Here is a 19,560-nt window from a genome sequence, read left to right on the forward strand (position 1 = left end):
CCATTTTTTTCACAATTGGAGATCTCAAAATCTCACTTACCAAGTCGGTCCTTAACTAGAACTGGTTCAGGAACGTGGGCTGGGTCTGATTCACCAGCCTCATTGACTGCCAGCACTCGGAACTTATAGCTCTGACCATCTCTGAGACCAGTGACTTTATATTTAGTTTCAGGGCATGATTCAGGAGTGTGATTAGCTCGTCTCCACTCTTCATCTCCAACTTTCTGGTACTCCACAATATATCCCAGGATCTTGCTCCCACCATCGTGACGTGGTGGCTGCCAAGTTAGATCAACTGAATTACATGTTGTATCTATTGCTTCAGGATTAATAGGTGGACTTGGCTTAGCTATATAATAAAAGAAAAAATTAAAGATATTAAAATATAGCAGAGAAAAGTTGGATAGTATGAAAATTGAATGAGTGTTTTAATACTGTACCAATTGGATCTCTAGCAAAGACAGGTTTGGATGGTGGACTTGGATCTCCAATACCAATTTCATTTTCTGCAGAAACACGGAATTCATACTGGCATCCTTCTAGAAGGTCAGGAACCCTGTACTTAGTGTATGGATGGATAGGCTCTTTTGTAACTCTAACCCATCGTTTAGACATCGTTTCCCTCTTTTCCAGGATGTAGTTTGTGATGGGCTTCCCTCCATCATTTGGCTTGTTCCAGGTTACTAATGCAGAGTCTTTGGTGACCTCTGTGACAACTGGCTGCTCAGGTGCATCAGGAACTCCTGTAACAGATGTTAGCCAAATGTGTTAAAAGCTTAAATGTTTCTATTACCCGTGTCAAGCATTGGATCATCCCCCCACCATATTACATACTGAAACGATCTTTGGCTTTCATTGAATCAGACACCAGAGGGTCACTTATTCCATATAGATTTTCAGCATGAATCCGGAAGATATAATCTTTTCCTTCGAGCAGTTTAGGGACCTTGCATGTTGTTTTGGCACTGGCAGATGTCACAGGCATCCAGATGTCTTTACCCAGTTCCTTCTTCTCAATAATATAATTGGTAATTTCACTCCCTCCATCATCTAGAGGTGGCTTCCAAGAAATAACCATGTAGTCTTTGGTCACCTCATCAAAAATGACAGGTCCTACTGGTGGTCCAGGACGATCTGCAGAAAAAAAAAATCACAGCACAAAATGTTATCATCACTTCTGCTTCTAAAAAGACAAAGGTTCTATTATTCTTGATATATAGAACTTACCAACAACATTGACTTGACAGAAACCTTTCCTAGAGCCTGTACTGTTCTCCACAACTACACAGTATTTCCCAGAATCTGAGCGTTTGGACTTTATCTTCTCAAGAGCAAGTGTTGTGGGAGTGGTCTTTATGTGAGTACGATCATCTTCCAGTACGTCAGCTTCATCTTTGAACCAATCAACTTTAGGCTTTGGTTTGCCAGAGTAGCGACCAGTGAGGGCGAAAGCCTCACCAACTCGGACTGTAAGCTTATCTCTGAAGTCGAGGTCAAGTGTAGGGGGAGCTAAAATTTAGAATTACAGATAGGAGTCATTTTTGATGTTTTATGATGAGGCTATAGATATGGAAGTTTTCAAAGTATAAACTATAGCAGACACATACCCAGTTCATCCTTGCAAGTGATTGGCTTGGTGCAGAATGACGGCTTGCCCTGCCCAACTATATTGACGGCACTGACTCGGTACTCATACGTATCACCTTCTTTTAAACCTTTAACAGTGTATTTTCTGCTAAGCAGATTGTCATTTGTAACTTTGTGGAACTTCTCAGTACCAATGAGGCGGCTTTCTAGGACGTAGTTAATAATTTCTGATCCACCATCGTACTTGGGAGGATTCCAAGTCAAAGACACAGTATTTTTAGTGACTTCTTTGACTTCCAGGTCTTCAGGTCTCTCTGGAACAGCTGTAAATATTATTACAATGAAAAGAGTGTCACCATAAGAATGTAGAGGATTGGCAGAAGTATCCTTTCTGAGCATTATTTTTAAAAATGAAACCATCTGCTTCAGGGAATCTCAAAACTGTTCTCGCCACATTATTATTAGAGTGAGAACAGATTCCAAGGGGACCCAGTGTTCTCAGCTGATAGATGAGGATATGGAGTCTCATTTGGATGAAATAACAAAAAGTCTTAAGAGTCAGCAGTTTGCAAGTTAGGAAAATGATTCAATTTTTACTTAGATCACTGAATGGGAAACTTCCAAAACAACAATGACAGGGAATTGACACAGGGAAGGAATTTGATGACTCATTGACTTTGCTGCCATTTTTTATCACAGGCACAAATACAATGACATCAGATATTTAACAGTTGTCTTAGTGCTTGACAAATGAGTAACATGTATGGCATGCACACATATGTGTACACATTTACTCAAGCACACATTCAAATGCACATCATAGTGTTGTATTCAACAAATAATGGGTTAATCATATTTGTTCTCAATTTGACTTACTTATTGGGTCTCTGATGACAAGCGCATTTGGTGTCTCAACAAACGGGCCCATGCCAATACTATTCTCAGCAGCAATTCGGAAAAAGTAGGATTTTCCTTGAATAAGGCCCTGTACAGTAGCATTTTGTCGAGTGACTGTGTATGTCACAGGGGTCCATGCCCTGCGGTCAGCTTCCCGCTTTTGAATGACATAATTGGTGATTGGAGAGCCACCATCATCTTCTGGAGAGAACCATGTCAGTTTGCAGGAGTCATTAGTTAGGTTGTCAGAGAGGAATGGTATTCCAACAGGTCCTGGGACATCTGGGGACAAGAAGAAAACATGTTAAGACATTTGTCTCCCTTGCTCAACTGACATGTTTTTAAAGTAAAGATTGAAGAAAATAAGGTTTTTGTGCTTGTTAATAAGGTTTGGGTTTTTCTTACATATTTAGCTACATCTATTTGTATTTCTATAATTTATATTATCTATGTCTCTCTCCCTGCTTTACATGTCTAATCAATCTAATCTATCATCTATGTATCTATGTATTATCTATCTATCTATCTATCTATCTATCTATCTATCTATCTATCTATCTATCTATCATGTATCTGTCTATCATCATCTATCTGTCAGTCTGCCCGTCTGTCTGTCTGTCTTAGCTTACTCAGGCTCTCACTTCATTGGATAATCTGGCCTTGATCTCACAATTCTCTTTTCTCAGCTTTTCAAAGAGCTGGGATCAGAACACAATCATATTTTAAAATGAAGTAGGTTTGTGCTACCATGTTTTAATGAAAAGTAGAGAGAATAAAATTCCTTTTAAAGAAAGAAAATTTGTGAGACATAAGGGAGGAGCTACAAGATTGGGGTAGACAGTAGTTTGATCTCTTTTGCCCTTTCTAAAGGGAAAACAGGGAAAGGTGGATTTCTGAATGACTGGTTAGTTGATGGGTACAGAAGGCCTTGATTTTTAGAGGTTGGGATTTTCATATGGAAACATACCAGTTATCCAATTAGAGTAATAGTTGTTGATGAGTGTAAGGGCTTAGAAACTTGAAACCTAAAAGCTTTTAGAGTTACTGATGTATGAAATCCTTTTGCCCACTTTTTATTCTATTATTATATTGGAACAATAGCTGTTTAGAGTGTGGCTCTACTGAGTTATGAGTGCTAAGGGGACAGTGTCACTTTCTGAGCAAACTGGGATTAAAGCAGACAAAACCACACATAGGAAGCTGGTAGAACTGAACTTTACCCTCGGTGATGAACACTGCAATACTGATGATTACACACACTGATTCTCTTGGAATACAGAATCCCTATGAGAAGTTTTTACATTGTTAAAACTCTATCCTTATTTATTAACTACTTTATGATATGAAAATGGTTACTGATGGTGAAACTTTAAACATTCACAAACATTTTCAGCAAAGGTACTTTTATAATGACCATGTAATCATATAGGAGGACCTTAAGGTGGTATGTCTTGTCAATAAAAATGTAGCACACAAAACTTCACATAGGGAATGGCAATTTCAGAGGATCTGACACCCTCTTCTATCCCTTGAGTTTTTCCGCACAATAACACACAGATATATATATATATATATATATATATATATATATATATGAAAAACATGATACATACTAAACAGATATTAAAACAAAATAAACCTTCATGTGTGTTAGGAACACAGCAATGTGGAATACATATAGGATAAAAAAATATAAGAAGGAACATTTACAGAAATCTAAAGTGAACAGTGTGAATTATGAATGATGTTTCTTATTTTCCAAAACATTTATAACATAGTCTTATTACAATGTAGCACTGTTGTAGATGTTATAATTATAATTGAATTTAAAATAAAATTAAAATTAAGAAGTTGCATTTCTGGTGGTTCATGCCTTTGATCCTAACACTCAGGATGCAAAGGCAGCCAGCTCTCAAGAAGTTTGAGGCCAGCCTGGCCCACACAGTGAGTTCTAGGCCAGCCAGAGCTGCACAGTTAGACTCCTATCTTGAAAAAAAAATGGAGGATAAAATAAAATGTTGCATAGACAATTTGAAAGTGTTTACCTAATACATCAACGATAATTGTCTTCTTTCTTTCCCCGCCTTCATTTTTGGCCAGAAGAGAGTAGACGCCTTGATGGCTCCTCTGGCAGTTTTTGATGACCATGGATGAGCTAATTGCTGTGGTCTCAATGGCAGCCTCTTGAGGCAAGGCTCTTTCATTCATGCTCCAGGTGACAGTGGGAGGTGGTTTCCCAGATACATAGGCGATGATTCGGATCACCCCTCCGGCATGGACCACTATTCTGTCTCTGACACTGGCATCAAGTTGAAGGTCAGGGGACACTGGGAAAAAATTAGAAATGGCAAATGTTACTTCCATATTTCGATATATAGCAAAAAATATCAATAACAGAAGTTTTGGTAATTACCAATTCTGTCCTTCATTTCAATGACGTCTGTGACTTCTCCAGGTTCCCCAATGCCAGCAACATTGACTGCTCTCACTCGGAATTTGTAGAATGCTCCTTCTTTTAATCCAGTCACAACCAGTTTTGTTCCTCTCACTTCTTTATCTTTACCCTGGGAGAAAGCAACAAACATTTTATAATTAGAGGATTTCTAATATAAACATGTAGAGTATATCTAATATATAATTATTCTGCTTAAATCAGTCTCTCAAGTATAACCACACCTACCTACTCTCCTCAGGAGGCGTTAGGGACCAGACATTATAGACAATGAGTGAACAACTGGTCAAAAAATTGTGTTTAAAAATTAGTGGCAAATGATAGAAAAAAGTACTGTTCATTTGTTCCATCTTTCCAGGAGTCATAACCAAAAGATACGTAACATGACAACTTTTGATTGTTCAATTTTTAGTTTTAATTGATCCAGCATGATTATATCTACTCACTGTACAATAACTCACTATGTATAAAAAGCTGGCAATAAGCATTTCCATCTCCTTAAATATTTACAATTTCTTCCTGTTGGGAGAGTTCAAACCCTTCTAGATTTTTTTTAAAAAAATAAAACATAAATTCTTGTGAACTATAGTCATCACAGTATGCTAATGAATGCTGGAACTTATTCTATCTAAGTATTTTGGTACCTGATATAGGATCTTCTTTGCACTTCCACTCCTGACCTGATCAGTTTGACATCATGTTATTTTTCTGATTTTTAATTTAAAACATAGGCAGAAACAAATGGGCATGAAAATAGCTATGTAAACACATTCACAGCACTTCTCTTTCTTGAATGTTTGAGCTACCTTTTCCCATTCTTCTTTTCCTTCTTCCTTATATTCAACAATGTAGCCAGTTATTTTGGATCCACCATCTTTCAATGGAGGAGACCATTCTAAGTCCACAGATGATTTTGTCCAGTCTGTCACTTTGGGGAATGGAGGGCCAGGGGGAGCTGGAAAGAACCAGTATACAGCAATCTTAATTTCCATGGTACTTTTGGAAACATTTTTTTTTAAAGAATGGTTTAAAGTCTTACCAACTGGGTCTCTAGCAGTCACTGGATCTGAGGGGGGACTTGCTGGACCCACGCCAGCAGCATTGATCGCATATACCCGGAACTGATAGTCTGAACCTTCAATAAGACCAGTTACTTTATAAGAAACACCCAGAGTCATGGCTTTGATAGGATCTCGGTTAACTCTCTTCCATCTCTTTGAAGTGGTGTCTTTCATTTCTAGCCAGTACCCTGTCACAGGAGAGCCTCCATCATATTCTGGCTCTTCCCAGTTGACAGTCATGGAGTTACGAGTGACGCTGCTCACTGTTGGTTTATCTGGAGCTCCAGGGACAGCTGTGAGGAAAATGTATTAATTGGCAAGTTATTAAAAACAAAAACAGATATAAAGAGGATGACATCATATGAGAAAACGGCGTCCTACTCACAGAAGAGGTTCCTTGCTGTTTCAGGTTCACTGTCAAGTGGCTCTCCAATGCCATACTTATTCTGGGCCATGATTCGGAAGACATATTCATGGCCTTCCAGCAGTTTGGGAATTGTGTACATGCATTCTTTAGGTTCACTGGAGACACGTACCCATGTCTTTCTGTTAGCTTCTCTTTTCTCAATGACATAGTTTGTAATCTTAGACCCACCGTCATCTTTAGGTGGAAGCCAAGATAATGTCATCTGATCTGCTGAAATAGATTCAAACTTTATGGGTCCCACAGGGGGGCCAGGACGACCTACAAAAATTTTTTTAAAAGAATATTGTGTTAGTTGAAGAATTTTAAAGCCAAATTTTATTTATGATTAACAAAACCATGTTTTAACCAAACAGTGCAATCATTACCAAGGACATTGAGTCTCATCTCCTTTGATGCTGTCCCAAGGTTGTTTACAGCTGTGATAGAATATAAGCCAGTGTCACTCCGGCGAGACTGGGGAATGACTAAAGTGCAAGTGTCATCCACCACCTGTTTGTTGACATGTGTGTCATAGACAACAGGCTCTTTGCTTTCAGGCTTCTTTGGAAGAGCTTTAAACCAGGTGAGAGTTGGGAACGGCACACCTTTGATTTTGGCCACAATGTTAACATCTGTTCCTTCTTCAACTTCCATGAATTCTTTTAGCTCAATTGATGGTGGGCCTAGATTATTGATAAGAACAAATGTTAACATAAGGAGCAAAACACACTAAGGAACAGACAGTGGAATTCACTGTGGTTATGAAGTTGGGTCAACTGTAGTTACACTACATTGTCCAAGCCGATAGAAAGCCTGAGTCTCTCTTTAGCACTGTTATACTGGTCTGTGAGCAGTTACATGTAGCTATCCTTTATTGGATCTGTGCACAGACACCTGTCTGCTATTGTCTCTCCCTTATCATGCTTAAATATATATACATGTGAAAATTCTGACAAAGGAGTGAATGCCATAGCAGTTTATGCCTGGCACTTCAGTCATGCTTTTTTTTTTTTTTTTTAAAACTAATTTTTAGAGTTGTGAAGTCATTTTAATGCTCATTTAGTGATTCTGATATAATTTTTTTTATAAGAAATAGAAGTGCTGATAGAAGCCAAACACTTTTCTATTTTCTACAAATTTATTATAAGTGTTCAAAATGGATTGTCACAATCACAAGGGCAAATAAAATACGCTGTAATAGAGATGGTAATGATAAACTTATTTGTATATGTATCTTATCTTCCAAAATTAAAGAGTTTTTCCAAACAGAGGGAAAGTCTTGTTTGGAAAGTTACATTGGTCTTAGTAGGTGCTAAGCAAATTCCTTGCTTTCTGCTCCTTTTAATTCCTTTTATTTCTGATAGAGGTGAGAGCTTGCCTTGTAGAAAATTAGAAGAAGGAAATTAGATGTTTCTTGTTTGTAGTAAAATCAATATGGGAGGATATTTGCTAATTCTGTCCATAATGAGGTAATAAGTAATTGAATAATGTGTCCATGCCTACATGTAGTCCATGGGGACCCTCTGATAGGTGTACTGACCCTTTACTATTAGACACCAGAAGGTAACCCTTGAGGAGGAAATTCTCTGTTAAATACGTACACGTCTGGTCTTTGACAATCACAGGACCAACAGTGGCTGAAGGTTTGCTGACCCCGGCCTCGTTGACAGCTTTGACTCTGAATTCATATTCTCCGCCCTCTATGAGGTCTTCGACGGTAAATTCCAATTCTTCCACATCACGTTTATTGCACTGTCTCCATGCTTCTTTCTTTTTACCAGTCGGGTCCCATGCCAGACACTCAACAATGTAATGGGTGACAGGAGAGCCCCCATCATTCTTTGGTGGTTTCCATGACAGGTGTACTGTGTTCTTTGTTATAAGACCAATCTTGAGTTTAATAGGAGGATCAGGAGGATCTGTAAAAACGATTATAGGAACGGGTAAGCCCTGCTGTGAGTAACATAGCTTATTCTTAAGTCTGCATTTTAAACTTGCATTTAAAACTTACATATTGGGTCTCTGGCAGTGGTCCTCTGGATGGTTTCTACAGGTGGGCCAATTCCAAAGCGGTTTTCTGCTCGCACACGGAAGAAGTATTGCTGCTCAGAGATAAGATCTGGCACCACAAATGTGGTGCTTCCACAGTTTGGATTGACTTTCGTCCAGGCTTTCCCATCGATGGTCTTCTTCTCAATGACATAGCCTTTGATCCTATCTCCTCCGTCATCATCTGGCATCTTCCAAGAGAGGCGGCAACTACCCCTTGTGATGTCACTCACCTTCAAATCTTTGGGAGGGCCTGGTGCATCTGTTGGTTGCAAACCACAGTATAAATATCATTTCTTAGACGGTGAAAACAACTTGCTTTGATTGTGTCATAGCTGTGAAAGTTTTTCTTACCCATGACTTTAACTCTGCAGTTGGCAGTTTTCTGTCCTGCTTTATTCTTGGCTGTGATGCTGTATTTTCCTGAGTGAGCTCGAGTACACTCTGGGATAATGATGACCGATGAGTTTTCGGCAGTCTCCAGCTATATGAATAAAATTGTAGTAGTACATTGAATAAGATTATAGCATTGCTAAGGTCAATCATATTCCTAATTAAATATGCTATTGTCTCTTACCTGTGCATCTTCAGGTATATCATGAATTCCATCCTATTAGAAAAGAAGACAGTTATGTTTTAAATACTGTTTCAGATTATTTCATGGAAGGCCTAGAATAAATCACAGAATTATTACCTTCATTGCCTTCTTTGCCTTTCCGTCAAATTCCCAAGATGATTTTGGTGTTGGGCGTCCCTTGATCACAGCAGGAATTCTGATCTGTGAGCCAGCTTTGCAAACCAGGCAGTCTTGTGCACCAATGTCAATGAAAACCTCTGGAACTTCTGGAATATCCCAGGTAAGAGGAGAGCAGTCAGCTAACATTTCTCAGAGAAGTAACTGATACATACCCAGCACATTGATTTCCCAGTATCATCCATAAGCTGAATGAGTGAGTACCTTGGATATCAGTGGCAGGGATCTCTCCAGTCGTGTCACTTGGTTCAGACTCTCCAGCTTCATTGACAGCTTTCACTCTGAACCTGTACTTCCTGAGTTCTTTCAGATTAGGCACCACACATTCACAAGCAGTGAGAAGTTTATCAGGTTCATTGACTGGTTTCCAGTCTGTGGTACCTTCCTCTTGCATTTCTACAATGTAGCCTTTGATTGGGCTGCCACCATCTTTGGCCGGAGGTTTCCATGCTAGTGAGATGCTTGATTTTGTTTTATCTTTAACCTCTGGGCAAGAAGGTGGCCCAGGAGGGTCTAATAAGGAACAAATAAACAAACATCACATTTTGAAGCAATGGAATGCTATTTTTATATCTATCATAAGATATTCACTGTATAAGACATTTATTATAGTCTATTATAATATTAAAACTGAACTACTGGAAAAGTATAACAAACAAGAGAGTATATTTTCTTTTAGTGTTAATATAGAAACAGAAAGCAAATGAATCCCTGGGGAAAGGATTACTAGCCATCTCTGGCTAGATCTATAGTCTGTGAGCACAGCATTGATGAAGAGCTATTTTATTTCTGAAATCCTACTGGAAAGATTCAACAGTATATTTTACTTTGAAAAGTGATCTAGAACTGAAAATTTTACTTTCTATAATAGGAAAATTAAAAATACTTTCATCACTAGTGCGAAAAACCTTTACATACAAACTAATCTCAGTGCACTTCAGGCATCAGTGTTTCTGCTTGTCACATCAGAACACTTTTTTGATGGAGCTGAACAACAAATGAAGCTCTTTTATCCCAATTGCCTGTTTGGTTTAAATCTTTCCCCCTTCTTGTGGTTAGTTCAGTCCATGTTCCAAACTCATTTGCTAAATGATAACCTTATGATATATTTGCTCTCAATGTCATGAAAGTATCTTAAATCTCTGAAAGAAATGGTTCAACTTTTTTTGTTGTTTGTTTTTTCGAGACAGGGTTTCTCTGTATAGCCCTGGCTGTCCTGGAACTCACTCTGTAGACCAGGCTGGTCTCGAACTCCGAAATCCACCTGCCTCTGCCTCCCAAGTGCTGGGATTAAAGGCGTGTGCCACCATCACCCGGCTCAACTTTTTCTTCAAAGAATCCATATTGTTTACAAAATGTACTGAGTTGTAAAAAATCACTGTATTTTAATTTCTGAGCCAATCTGCTCATATATGATCCAGTAAGATTTTTCATTATTTGATCTCAGATATTCTGAGAATGTGATGTCTTTGTCAAAAAATGCTTAACGTTTTACTTTTTTATTGACTTTTTACAAGAGAATCTTTTTCATGGGGAAAAACAATTTTCATAGTAGCTAATGACACAGTTTTGAATTCTTAACTTATAGTGCATGTGTTTATTGTTGTGGTTTTAGAAAAAACACTAACTTTAATCTAAGAATTTAAAAAACTATTTTATGTATGTGTGTATATGTGTACATATTTCACTATGAACTATTCTAATAAAAATATGAGAGATTTACGAGTGACCTACTTAGTAACTTTAGTTATTAGAATTGGGTCCTAGAAATAAAGCATACTTACATATGGGATCTCCTGCAACAGCTGGGTCTGATGGTTCACTGGGAGGGCCGATTCCTGCAGCATTTATTGCCATAGCTCTAAATTGATATTTCACACCTTCGATCAAACGTGGAACATTGAATTCCACACCCTTCAGTCCTACTTTGGTGATTGGTGCTCGGCTAACACGTGACCAGTAGGCACCACCTTCCTCTCTCTTCTCTAGCCAGTAGCCCGTAATTGGAGACCCTCCGTTGTCCAGAGGAGGAGTCCAGCTCACAAGCATAGATCCTTTGGTTCGTTCTAAGACTTTCGGTTTTCCAGGAGGTCCAGGGAGGCGGTAGGGATCTTGAATGACGACTTTATCTGATTTGCATTCATCACTGGTTCCGTATTTATTCACTGCCCTCACACGGAACTCGTACTGACCATTGGGGATGAGCTTCCAGATCTAGAAATTTATGTGAGTAAAGAAATGAAAAAAATATGCTTGGGCTGATGCTTTACTTATTTTAAAATTCATTTTATTTGGGGCTGGATCACCATAAGAAATAAACACATAAACTTAAATCATAGCAAAGACAGAGGAAAAGAAAAACCCTTTAAAAACAAGACATCAGTATTTGTAGTTCCTAGTGGAGTTCAAGTAAGAGAGAGTGGTAGGTTGTATGTGATAAGTGGCTTTGTGTGCACAGTGATAAATGCCAAACTAATGCGATAAGTGCCCTTATGTGCACAATGATAAATGCCCAAGCTAACAAATAGCTACTGCTTGTATAGGATTTTGAGTTTAATAATTCTAAAGTCATATTAAAAATAGTACACACAGTGTGCCTAAGTTTGGAAACATTTACCCCATATCTTCTCTCAACAGCAGTGTTAGTGACTTCTTCCCATTCAGACTTCTTCCTGCTGGCATCACGTTTGTCAATGACATAATGGGTAATTTCACTGCCTCCATTGTCTAGAGGGGCATCCCATGTCAGATAGCAAGACTCAGCTTTGATGTCAGTAACAGCGAGGTTTCTGGGTGGAGACGGACGATCTAGGAAGGAGCAGCAGACAGGACTGAGACATCATTCATAAACAGGAAGTGGCTTTCTTTCCCACATGGGAGGCAAGTCACTTACCATACACCTCCACGTGAACATTGCGGAATACAGAGCCAAGACGATTGGAAGCTGTGATTGTGTAAGTGCCCTTGTCCTCTCGGGCTGCTTTGGGGATGCTAAGCTCAGTCTTTGCCTCACTTCGGGAGACTTCTTCTTTGGTTATATTGAGTGCATCGGTGGGTTTCTCAATCACCTTTTCATTCTTGGACCACTCAATCTTAGGCATGGGGAGTCCGGTCACATCTGCAGGGATGTTAACCGGCTCTCCTGCCTTAACTTTGATAGTATCTCCTCGAACAGCCAGGCGCAACTTAATAGTGGGAGGGACTGCAAAAAGAAGTAAAGAGGGAAAAAGTCTTGAGGATGTTCCCTTAAGTCACCATAGAGTACATTAACAGTATTAAATATAGAATCCATACCTTCATCATCCTGTATGACCACGTTAAGAGGCAGAGATGGTTCGCTTTCACCGATGTCGTTGACGGCTTTGACACGGAACTCATACATTTGGTGTTCATCAAGATTTTCAACCAGAAATGATGTGGTTGGGCAGAGTCTCTTGTTAACTCTTTCAAAGTCGGGTTTGTCATGACGGCGTTTTTCAATGATATAGCCTTGGATGGGACTGCCACCATCGCTGCGGGGCTCTTTCCAGTCAAGTGTGATAGTAGATTTGGTCCTTTCTGTGTAAGTGAGCCTTTCAGGAGATGTTGGAGGGCCTTAAAGCAGAAACAATTGAAAATGGTGAGCATGAAATAAGTATTTGCATAAGAATAGCATGCCACTTCTATTTGTGTGAAAAAATAGATTAATTGACATTTTCAAGCACACCAGTCACAACAATGATAGCCAATCTCACTAATGGTATTTTATTCCTGGTGAATGGCTCATCAAAATCATTAATTTAAAATAAATCAAGAATCTGTGTATGTGTGCTTTGTATTTAGTATTTTATCTTGTTTCCCTATGATACTTACAAACTTCTAATCCTACAAAATTGGGAACATAGATATGTGAAGGTCTGCTTTCAATGCCAGCAGAAAGCAAAGTGGCCAGACAGTAGATGTGGCTACTAAACATCCTTTGAGTTGTAACTGGAAAGATCATTTATGAAATGTTTTGTGTCCTTAAGAAATGGTTCTGGCCAGTGTAACTAGACCTGTCCCATCCTAGATGACTGCTTTTGCAGCTAGAAGCCAGGGAATCCCAGTTCTATTCTGAGGCTTCCATCATAACCTGAAATTAATGGACTTTTTTTCTCTTCTTTGGTGGCTCTTTCTGATTGGGTCTTCCTATCCTTTGACTGTGGAGACGTCTTAGAAGTGTAGTAAAACTAAACAATTTATCCTATGGCAATTAACTGCCATATATTAGTTTAGTTTTACTATACTTCTAAGAAGTCTCTACAGTCAAAGTATATATATATATATATATATATATATATATATATATATATATATTTGTTAAATATATAAACATATATTAGATATATAAATATATGTTTATATTTAAAAAGCAGCAAATTAAATTTTATGTAACTACTAGATTGCTACATTTAATTTTCCCTAGTATATAATAATGGAAAGATTGAATGATTCTAAATTATTTGTAGGTTATTAACAAGACTTGGTAGATCCAAAATTTTTGGCACAGAAAACTCTGCATAATTTATACACATAAAGCAAAAATACATGGAAATTTAGCAAATATGGTATCGTTAAATTGCTAGGAGATATATGACTTTCTTTATTGCCCTCTTCCTAGTCTATGATCTTGAGTCTATTGGGTGTTTGGAGCCATAAGTCTCAGCAAATACTTGGCATATCTATAAGTAGAATATTTAGTAAATCCAGTGGGAGTCTTTTCTTACCTAGTGGATCAACTGCAAGAATTGGTCCTATTTCAACAGGAGGCCCACAGCCAAACTTGTTCTTGGCAATGACACGGAACTTGTATTCTTGACCCTCTATAAGGCCTGTGATGTCGCACTTGGATCTCTCGGTCTCAATGGCCTGTCTCCAAGTGTGCATCTTGGCATCTTTTCTTTCTATTATAAATCCTGTGATGTCACTTCCACCATCATCTGCCGGATCGGACCAATTAAGCAGACACATCTTTCTGTTTGTTACAACCGGTTTGAGGTCAAGAACTGGGCCAGGGACATCTGGAAAATAAAACAGTAAACAAACAAACAAAAAAGCCCAAAACAAAAGTCAGTGTAACAAGATCATATCATGAGGAGAAAAATAATCCTGTAAAATACACAAACCATTCCTTACCGAACACTTCAACCCGGACTGCAGCAAATTTGGAACCACAGCTGTTCGTCGCTGTGATCACGTATCTGCCATGGTCTTTTCTCAATGCATTCTTGATGATTAGTTCAGATTTGGTTCCGACATTCTCTATTATAACACGCTCTTTGTCCAGCTCCCCTTCTTCAATGGTCCACACTTTTGTGGGCACAGGACGGCCAGTCACCACTGCTGGGATTCTGAGAGTCTTCCCAGCCATGATTTGTATTCCACCCTTGACAGAAACATCTAGTTCCACAGTTGGAGGCTCTGTTGAAGGAGAACAACAACTGTCTATGTAAGCACAAGGAAGAAGAAAATATAGTCCCACATTGGGAAATACTCATCCCCCCTCCCCTAGAAAACTTGAAGTACCTTGTGGTTCAGCCACGGTAACAGGCTCTGTTTCTCCAGGCGGTCCTTCGCCTGCCGCATTGACAGCACTCACTCTAAGTTTGTAGTCGGCACCCTCTCGGATTTCTTTGACAGTGAACTGACGGACTTTGATCATCTTCTCTGTGCAGCGTGACCACTCATTTGTGCCAACCAGCTGCTTATCGACAAAGTAGCCCATAATTTCCCCGCCACCATTGAAAGCTGGAGGCTCCCATTCCAGCTCAATGGTTGTAGAGCTTGTATCAGCAACTCTTGGGACAGGTGGCCCAGGTGGAGCTAGGATGAATGCAGAATTCACAGGTCAGGTTCACAGATGCTTTCCAAATACAGAGTAGATTATTCCCCCATGCTGTCTTCTTAAGGAGTGTACTTACAGATTGGATCACGAGCCGTTTTAGGATCGGAAGGTGGGCTGAATTTTCCAGGTCCAGCAGCGTTTTCAGCGCAGACTCTGAAGACATAGGTGAGTCCTTCTAATAAGCCATCTACCTTGGTTTTCAAAGAACTGATAGGGGTTTTGTTGACACGAGACCAGTGTGTACTATTGACCTCACGTTTTTCAAGCCAGTAACCTATGATGGGGCTACCATTATCTTTTGGTTCATTCCATTTTACTAGCATACTGTTGCTGGTGACATCTTCCACAATGGGTTTATCTGGTGCATCAGGTGGTTCTGATAAAAAAAGAGTTTGAATTTTATAATATGACTGCTTCACAAAATCCTGATAATGTTGTACATGAAAGAACATGGTGGAGAAGGTCAATTTATAATGCTAAAGGAACCTTACCGAATGGATCTTTAGCTAAAAGCGGCTTTGAAACACATGGTGGTCCAGGTCCAAACCTATTTTCAGCTCTCACACGGAAGAGGTACTCTTTTCCTTCAATCAGTTTTGTCACTGAATACTTGCAGTTTCTGAGTGTTGAAGTGATAACAATCCATTCTGAGTCGGGTTTGGTCTTGTCTTTCTTTTCCAAGGTATAGTTAATGATTTCACTGCCACCATCATCAAGGGGCGGTTCCCATTTACAGAGGACAGAGTCTTTTCTAATATCCTCAAATACAAAGTTAACTGGCGGTCCCGGTGTGTCTAATATATTAAAGGAGAACAGTGATTACAATTTTGTATAGAACTGGTAGGTATGGAAAATGTAAATGTTAGTATGGTCTTTGATACAACTTCTAGTTTTTCCAAATCTTTCTTTCTACTACATTAGCTAAAAAAATAACAAGGTCAGTTGATTTTTTGTCAATAGTGTCTGCTTAGGTGGTAAAAAGTACTTGAATATTATTTGCTGAAGCTGTTTCTTTTAATGGGTTTCCACACTCCTACTTTTATACCCTGCTAAAACTCTTAACATAGATTTGCTTTTTTCCATTGGAAAGTATAGTTTTAACTACTTACCCAACACACTGACAGTACAAGGAGCTTTTGCAACCCCGTGATCATTCTCAACTTTGATCATATACTGGCCATGGTCAGGTCGCAGAGAATCACGGACACGCAGCTGAGACTCTCCTTGTTTGCTATTGTTGATGCTCAAACGCTCTGTCAGAGGTAGGACAAATGGCTCCTCCTCTTCAGCCTCGCCCTTCTTCCTCCTAACTAGGGGTGCTGCTCGCTTCTTAATTTCCTCTGGTACAATGACATTTTCATCTTTTATCCATGTGATTGTTGGGTACGGTGAGCCAGAAATGGTTGCATCAAGTGCTATTTCATCACCCCGCTTTACTTCCAGGCTTGTCCTGAGGATGACTTTTGGGGCATCTGTAATAATTAAAAGCCAGAATTGTTTTTAATTCTTGAAAAAGCATGATCCTCATTTATTTTACAAAGAGAATGAATGTAGCACCCCAATGAAGAAAACATACCAATAGGATCAACAGCTTTGGTTGGGGGAGTGGCCCGGGAAGGTTCACCAATACCAGCAGCGTTCTCTGCTCGCACACGGAATTGGTACTCTTTCCCCTCCTCAAGTCCTTTTGCTGTGTAGGTTAGGACAGGGACCAGATGTTCATTGCATCTCTTCCATCTGTCTTCACCCTTAGCAATCTTTTCTATGATGTAACCCATTATCTTGCTTCCTCCATCATACAAGGGTGGCTTCCATGTGATTGTCATTGCCTTAGCTGTAGGATTATGAACCTCAACATCTACAGGTGGATCAGGAGGTTCTGGTGAACAAGAAAAAATACATGTTACTGTTGGAGAAACAATCTTCTAAAAGCAAATGCAATAACTATGGTATATTCCTTTATACCCATCATATATTCCAACTTACGCTTTGGATCTTGAGCAATGACAGGATTCTTGAGTTCGATGTATTCACCTCCACCAATCTTGTTGACTGCTTTTACTCGGAAGAAGTATTCACCATTTGGTATGAGATCTTTTACAGTCCAAGACAGTTTGTTCTCACCAGACATGACTGGTATATATGTCCTCCTCCCTGCTTCTCTCCGTTCCAGTACATAATGAAGAATTGGGCTTCCACCATCAAACTCTGGAGGCTCCCATGTTAACTTACAAGAACTCTTGGTTATGTCACTTGCTTTAATATCTTTGCATGGGCCAGGTAGACCTATTACACATAAAATTGATAATTACTGTCTTATGTTTGAAAATTGTCATTTTAATAGTGGACTTGGCTATATACATTTTGAATGGTGTAATCTTTTCTGTGCTACCATCGCTCTGAACAAAAGGTATTTAGCATCCTTGTCCCTCATCCATTAATTAGAAGACTCAGCCTTCAAGTCTTTATGTTAAGCAAAATTGCCCCATTAATTTCTAGCTACTACCAGGGATGGTAGTAAAGGGACAGAAAAAAATTTATTATTCCTGAAGGAGAAGACTATGGAAAACTGAATTTATATAATTCAGAAAGAAATATTGATCATTGAAATATTCTTTTGGCATGCTAGATATTTTATTTAAATTAGTGTTTTATATGCAAATAATTAAAATACATAAATTAGTCTAATTGGACTTTAATTATCAATTTAATCTTTTCAAAATTACTTTTCACATGGAAATAAGTATCCTGAGGCAGTGCTCAGTTTACAAATGCAATTTCTTGAAGCTGTTTGTACAGACCATCACAAAGTTAGGTATTACAATTTCTGGACTATATGAAGAATGTCTGGTGTTTTATTACAGAATTGTTACCTATGACTTTGACGTTGATTGAAGCAGTTGCTGAGCCAAGCTTATTCTCCAGGGTGATGGTGTAAACACCAGCATCTGCATGGACACTCTTGGGAACCTCAAGGTGTGCAGAGATGTGGTCATTCTTCATGGTCAATCTGTCACTGGCTTTAACTTCTTTGCCATCTTTATGCCAGCTCACAGTTGGCACTGGGACAGCCCTGAAGGGCACAGGGATGTTTAGCTTTTCTCCCTCGATAACAACAATGTCGTGAGTCTCTAGATCAATGGTTGGTTTGCCTACAAAACACCAAGAGATGGGAGAAATATGTCAAAATGCAGTGATCAGGAAGAAAGTGCATCCGATTAACTGTTAAAAGACACTGAATTCTTACAGTCTGGGTCTTTGGCGACCACATTTTCAGAGATTTCAGATGGGTCACTGACACCGATGGCGTTGACAGCTCTCACTCTCAGAACATATTCTTTGTCTGGAACAATACCCTCTTCAACTTTGAACTTCAGATCTTTTATTGGGCGAGAATTAACGCGCATCCATTTCTCAGTGCCTACTGGACACATTTCAACATGGTAGCCTATGATAGGACTTCCGCCATTTTTCTCTGGTGGTTTCCAAGCAATGGCAATGTGTTTTCTCCCAGCATCAGTCACATGCAGATCAAGTGGAGGTGAGGGAGGACCTGGGAAGACAGCAAGGCATTATACCACAGCTTCATCATCTTCAGGTCCTTAGATAATTTCCTTTGAATAATCAGTATGACTTACTTGTTGGGTCTTCAATTGACAGAATTTCTGTGGGCTCACTTGGGTGACCAACTCCTGCTTCATTTTCTGCCCGAACTTGAAACTGGACTTCTGTTCCTTCGATGACATCAGTTACTCTGAAGTTACAGTCAGGGCCTGAGGTCTTCCCAGCTTTTACCCAACGGGTACCTAGTTTTTCTTTCTTCTCAATGATGTATCTGTTGCAAGAACAAACATTTAGCATTGAGACAAACAGAAGTGGATAATGTCCATCCATGTTTGACTGCTTTTTTGGTTTTCGTTTTAAATAAAAACTGAAGTTCTACCTCTGTATTGGTCTTCCGCCATCATTTTTTGGTGGCTCCCACTTTAAGTCAACATGTCTCTTTGTCACATCAACCACTGTCAGGGCATAGGGTGGTCCAGGGGTGGCTAAAAGCAAAATATTCAATGATTAGAGGAAGCTGAGAGAAAATTAAGAACATATTGCAAATGCTGTTGCGAAGACTGAGTGTAGTACATACTGAAGGTGTCTTTGGCCAGGACGGAATCTTCGATTTCTGTGTAGTCACTTTGTCCTATGGCATTTTCGGCAGCAACTCGGAACACATACAGAGAACCCTCTGTCAGTGGGGTTACTGTGCACTTGGTGTCCTTGACAGTGGTGTCCACTGTTTGCCAGCCTTTCCGCCTCACATCTCTCTTTTCCACAATGTAGTTGGTGATGGGTGACCCTCCGTCTTTCTCCGGAACTGTCCATTTTAGGTCAGCTGTATTTTTTGTGATATTAATCACTTCGAGCCAGCGAGGTGGTGATGGAGGATCTGAGAAAAAAAAAAAAAAAAAGGAAAAAATTTTCCAATTTTAGTCTTCA

General features: G+C 39.2%; 1 protein-coding gene across 1 annotated transcript in view; it reads right to left on the bottom strand.

Moving 5' to 3' along the window:
- Ttn (titin) overlaps positions 1–19,560 on the bottom strand; it is a 269,037-nt gene that overhangs the window by 65,718 nt on the left and 183,759 nt on the right. The window contains exons 214-248 of the mRNA XM_076928942.1: positions 19,211–19,510; positions 19,013–19,118; positions 18,708–18,904; positions 18,317–18,622; positions 17,943–18,221; positions 17,056–17,355; positions 16,646–16,948; positions 16,179–16,541; positions 15,561–15,863; positions 15,146–15,445; positions 14,751–15,047; positions 14,361–14,645; positions 13,952–14,245; positions 12,501–12,800; positions 12,100–12,408; positions 11,824–12,014; positions 10,991–11,420; positions 9,411–9,719; positions 9,147–9,295; positions 9,030–9,062; positions 8,807–8,936; positions 8,415–8,714; positions 8,005–8,322; positions 6,790–7,086; positions 6,383–6,682; positions 5,976–6,290; positions 5,743–5,891; positions 4,898–5,048; positions 4,530–4,811; positions 2,464–2,766; positions 1,608–1,910; positions 1,228–1,509; positions 835–1,134; positions 441–743; positions 41–349 (exon numbers count right to left, since the gene is read on the bottom strand). Of these exons, the coding sequence (XP_076785057.1) occupies positions 41–349; positions 441–743; positions 835–1,134; positions 1,228–1,509; positions 1,608–1,910; positions 2,464–2,766; positions 4,530–4,811; positions 4,898–5,048; positions 5,743–5,891; positions 5,976–6,290; positions 6,383–6,682; positions 6,790–7,086; positions 8,005–8,322; positions 8,415–8,714; positions 8,807–8,936; positions 9,030–9,062; positions 9,147–9,295; positions 9,411–9,719; positions 10,991–11,420; positions 11,824–12,014; positions 12,100–12,408; positions 12,501–12,800; positions 13,952–14,245; positions 14,361–14,645; positions 14,751–15,047; positions 15,146–15,445; positions 15,561–15,863; positions 16,179–16,541; positions 16,646–16,948; positions 17,056–17,355; positions 17,943–18,221; positions 18,317–18,622; positions 18,708–18,904; positions 19,013–19,118; positions 19,211–19,510 (9,396 nt within the window). The remainder of the gene's footprint in view (positions 1–40; positions 350–440; positions 744–834; positions 1,135–1,227; positions 1,510–1,607; positions 1,911–2,463; positions 2,767–4,529; positions 4,812–4,897; positions 5,049–5,742; positions 5,892–5,975; positions 6,291–6,382; positions 6,683–6,789; positions 7,087–8,004; positions 8,323–8,414; positions 8,715–8,806; positions 8,937–9,029; positions 9,063–9,146; positions 9,296–9,410; positions 9,720–10,990; positions 11,421–11,823; positions 12,015–12,099; positions 12,409–12,500; positions 12,801–13,951; positions 14,246–14,360; positions 14,646–14,750; positions 15,048–15,145; positions 15,446–15,560; positions 15,864–16,178; positions 16,542–16,645; positions 16,949–17,055; positions 17,356–17,942; positions 18,222–18,316; positions 18,623–18,707; positions 18,905–19,012; positions 19,119–19,210; positions 19,511–19,560) is intronic.

Source organism: Arvicanthis niloticus, chromosome 2 (assembly GCF_011762505.2).
Source record: "Arvicanthis niloticus isolate mArvNil1 chromosome 2, mArvNil1.pat.X, whole genome shotgun sequence".
In the NCBI taxonomy this organism is placed as follows: domain Eukaryota; kingdom Metazoa; phylum Chordata; class Mammalia; order Rodentia; family Muridae; genus Arvicanthis; species Arvicanthis niloticus.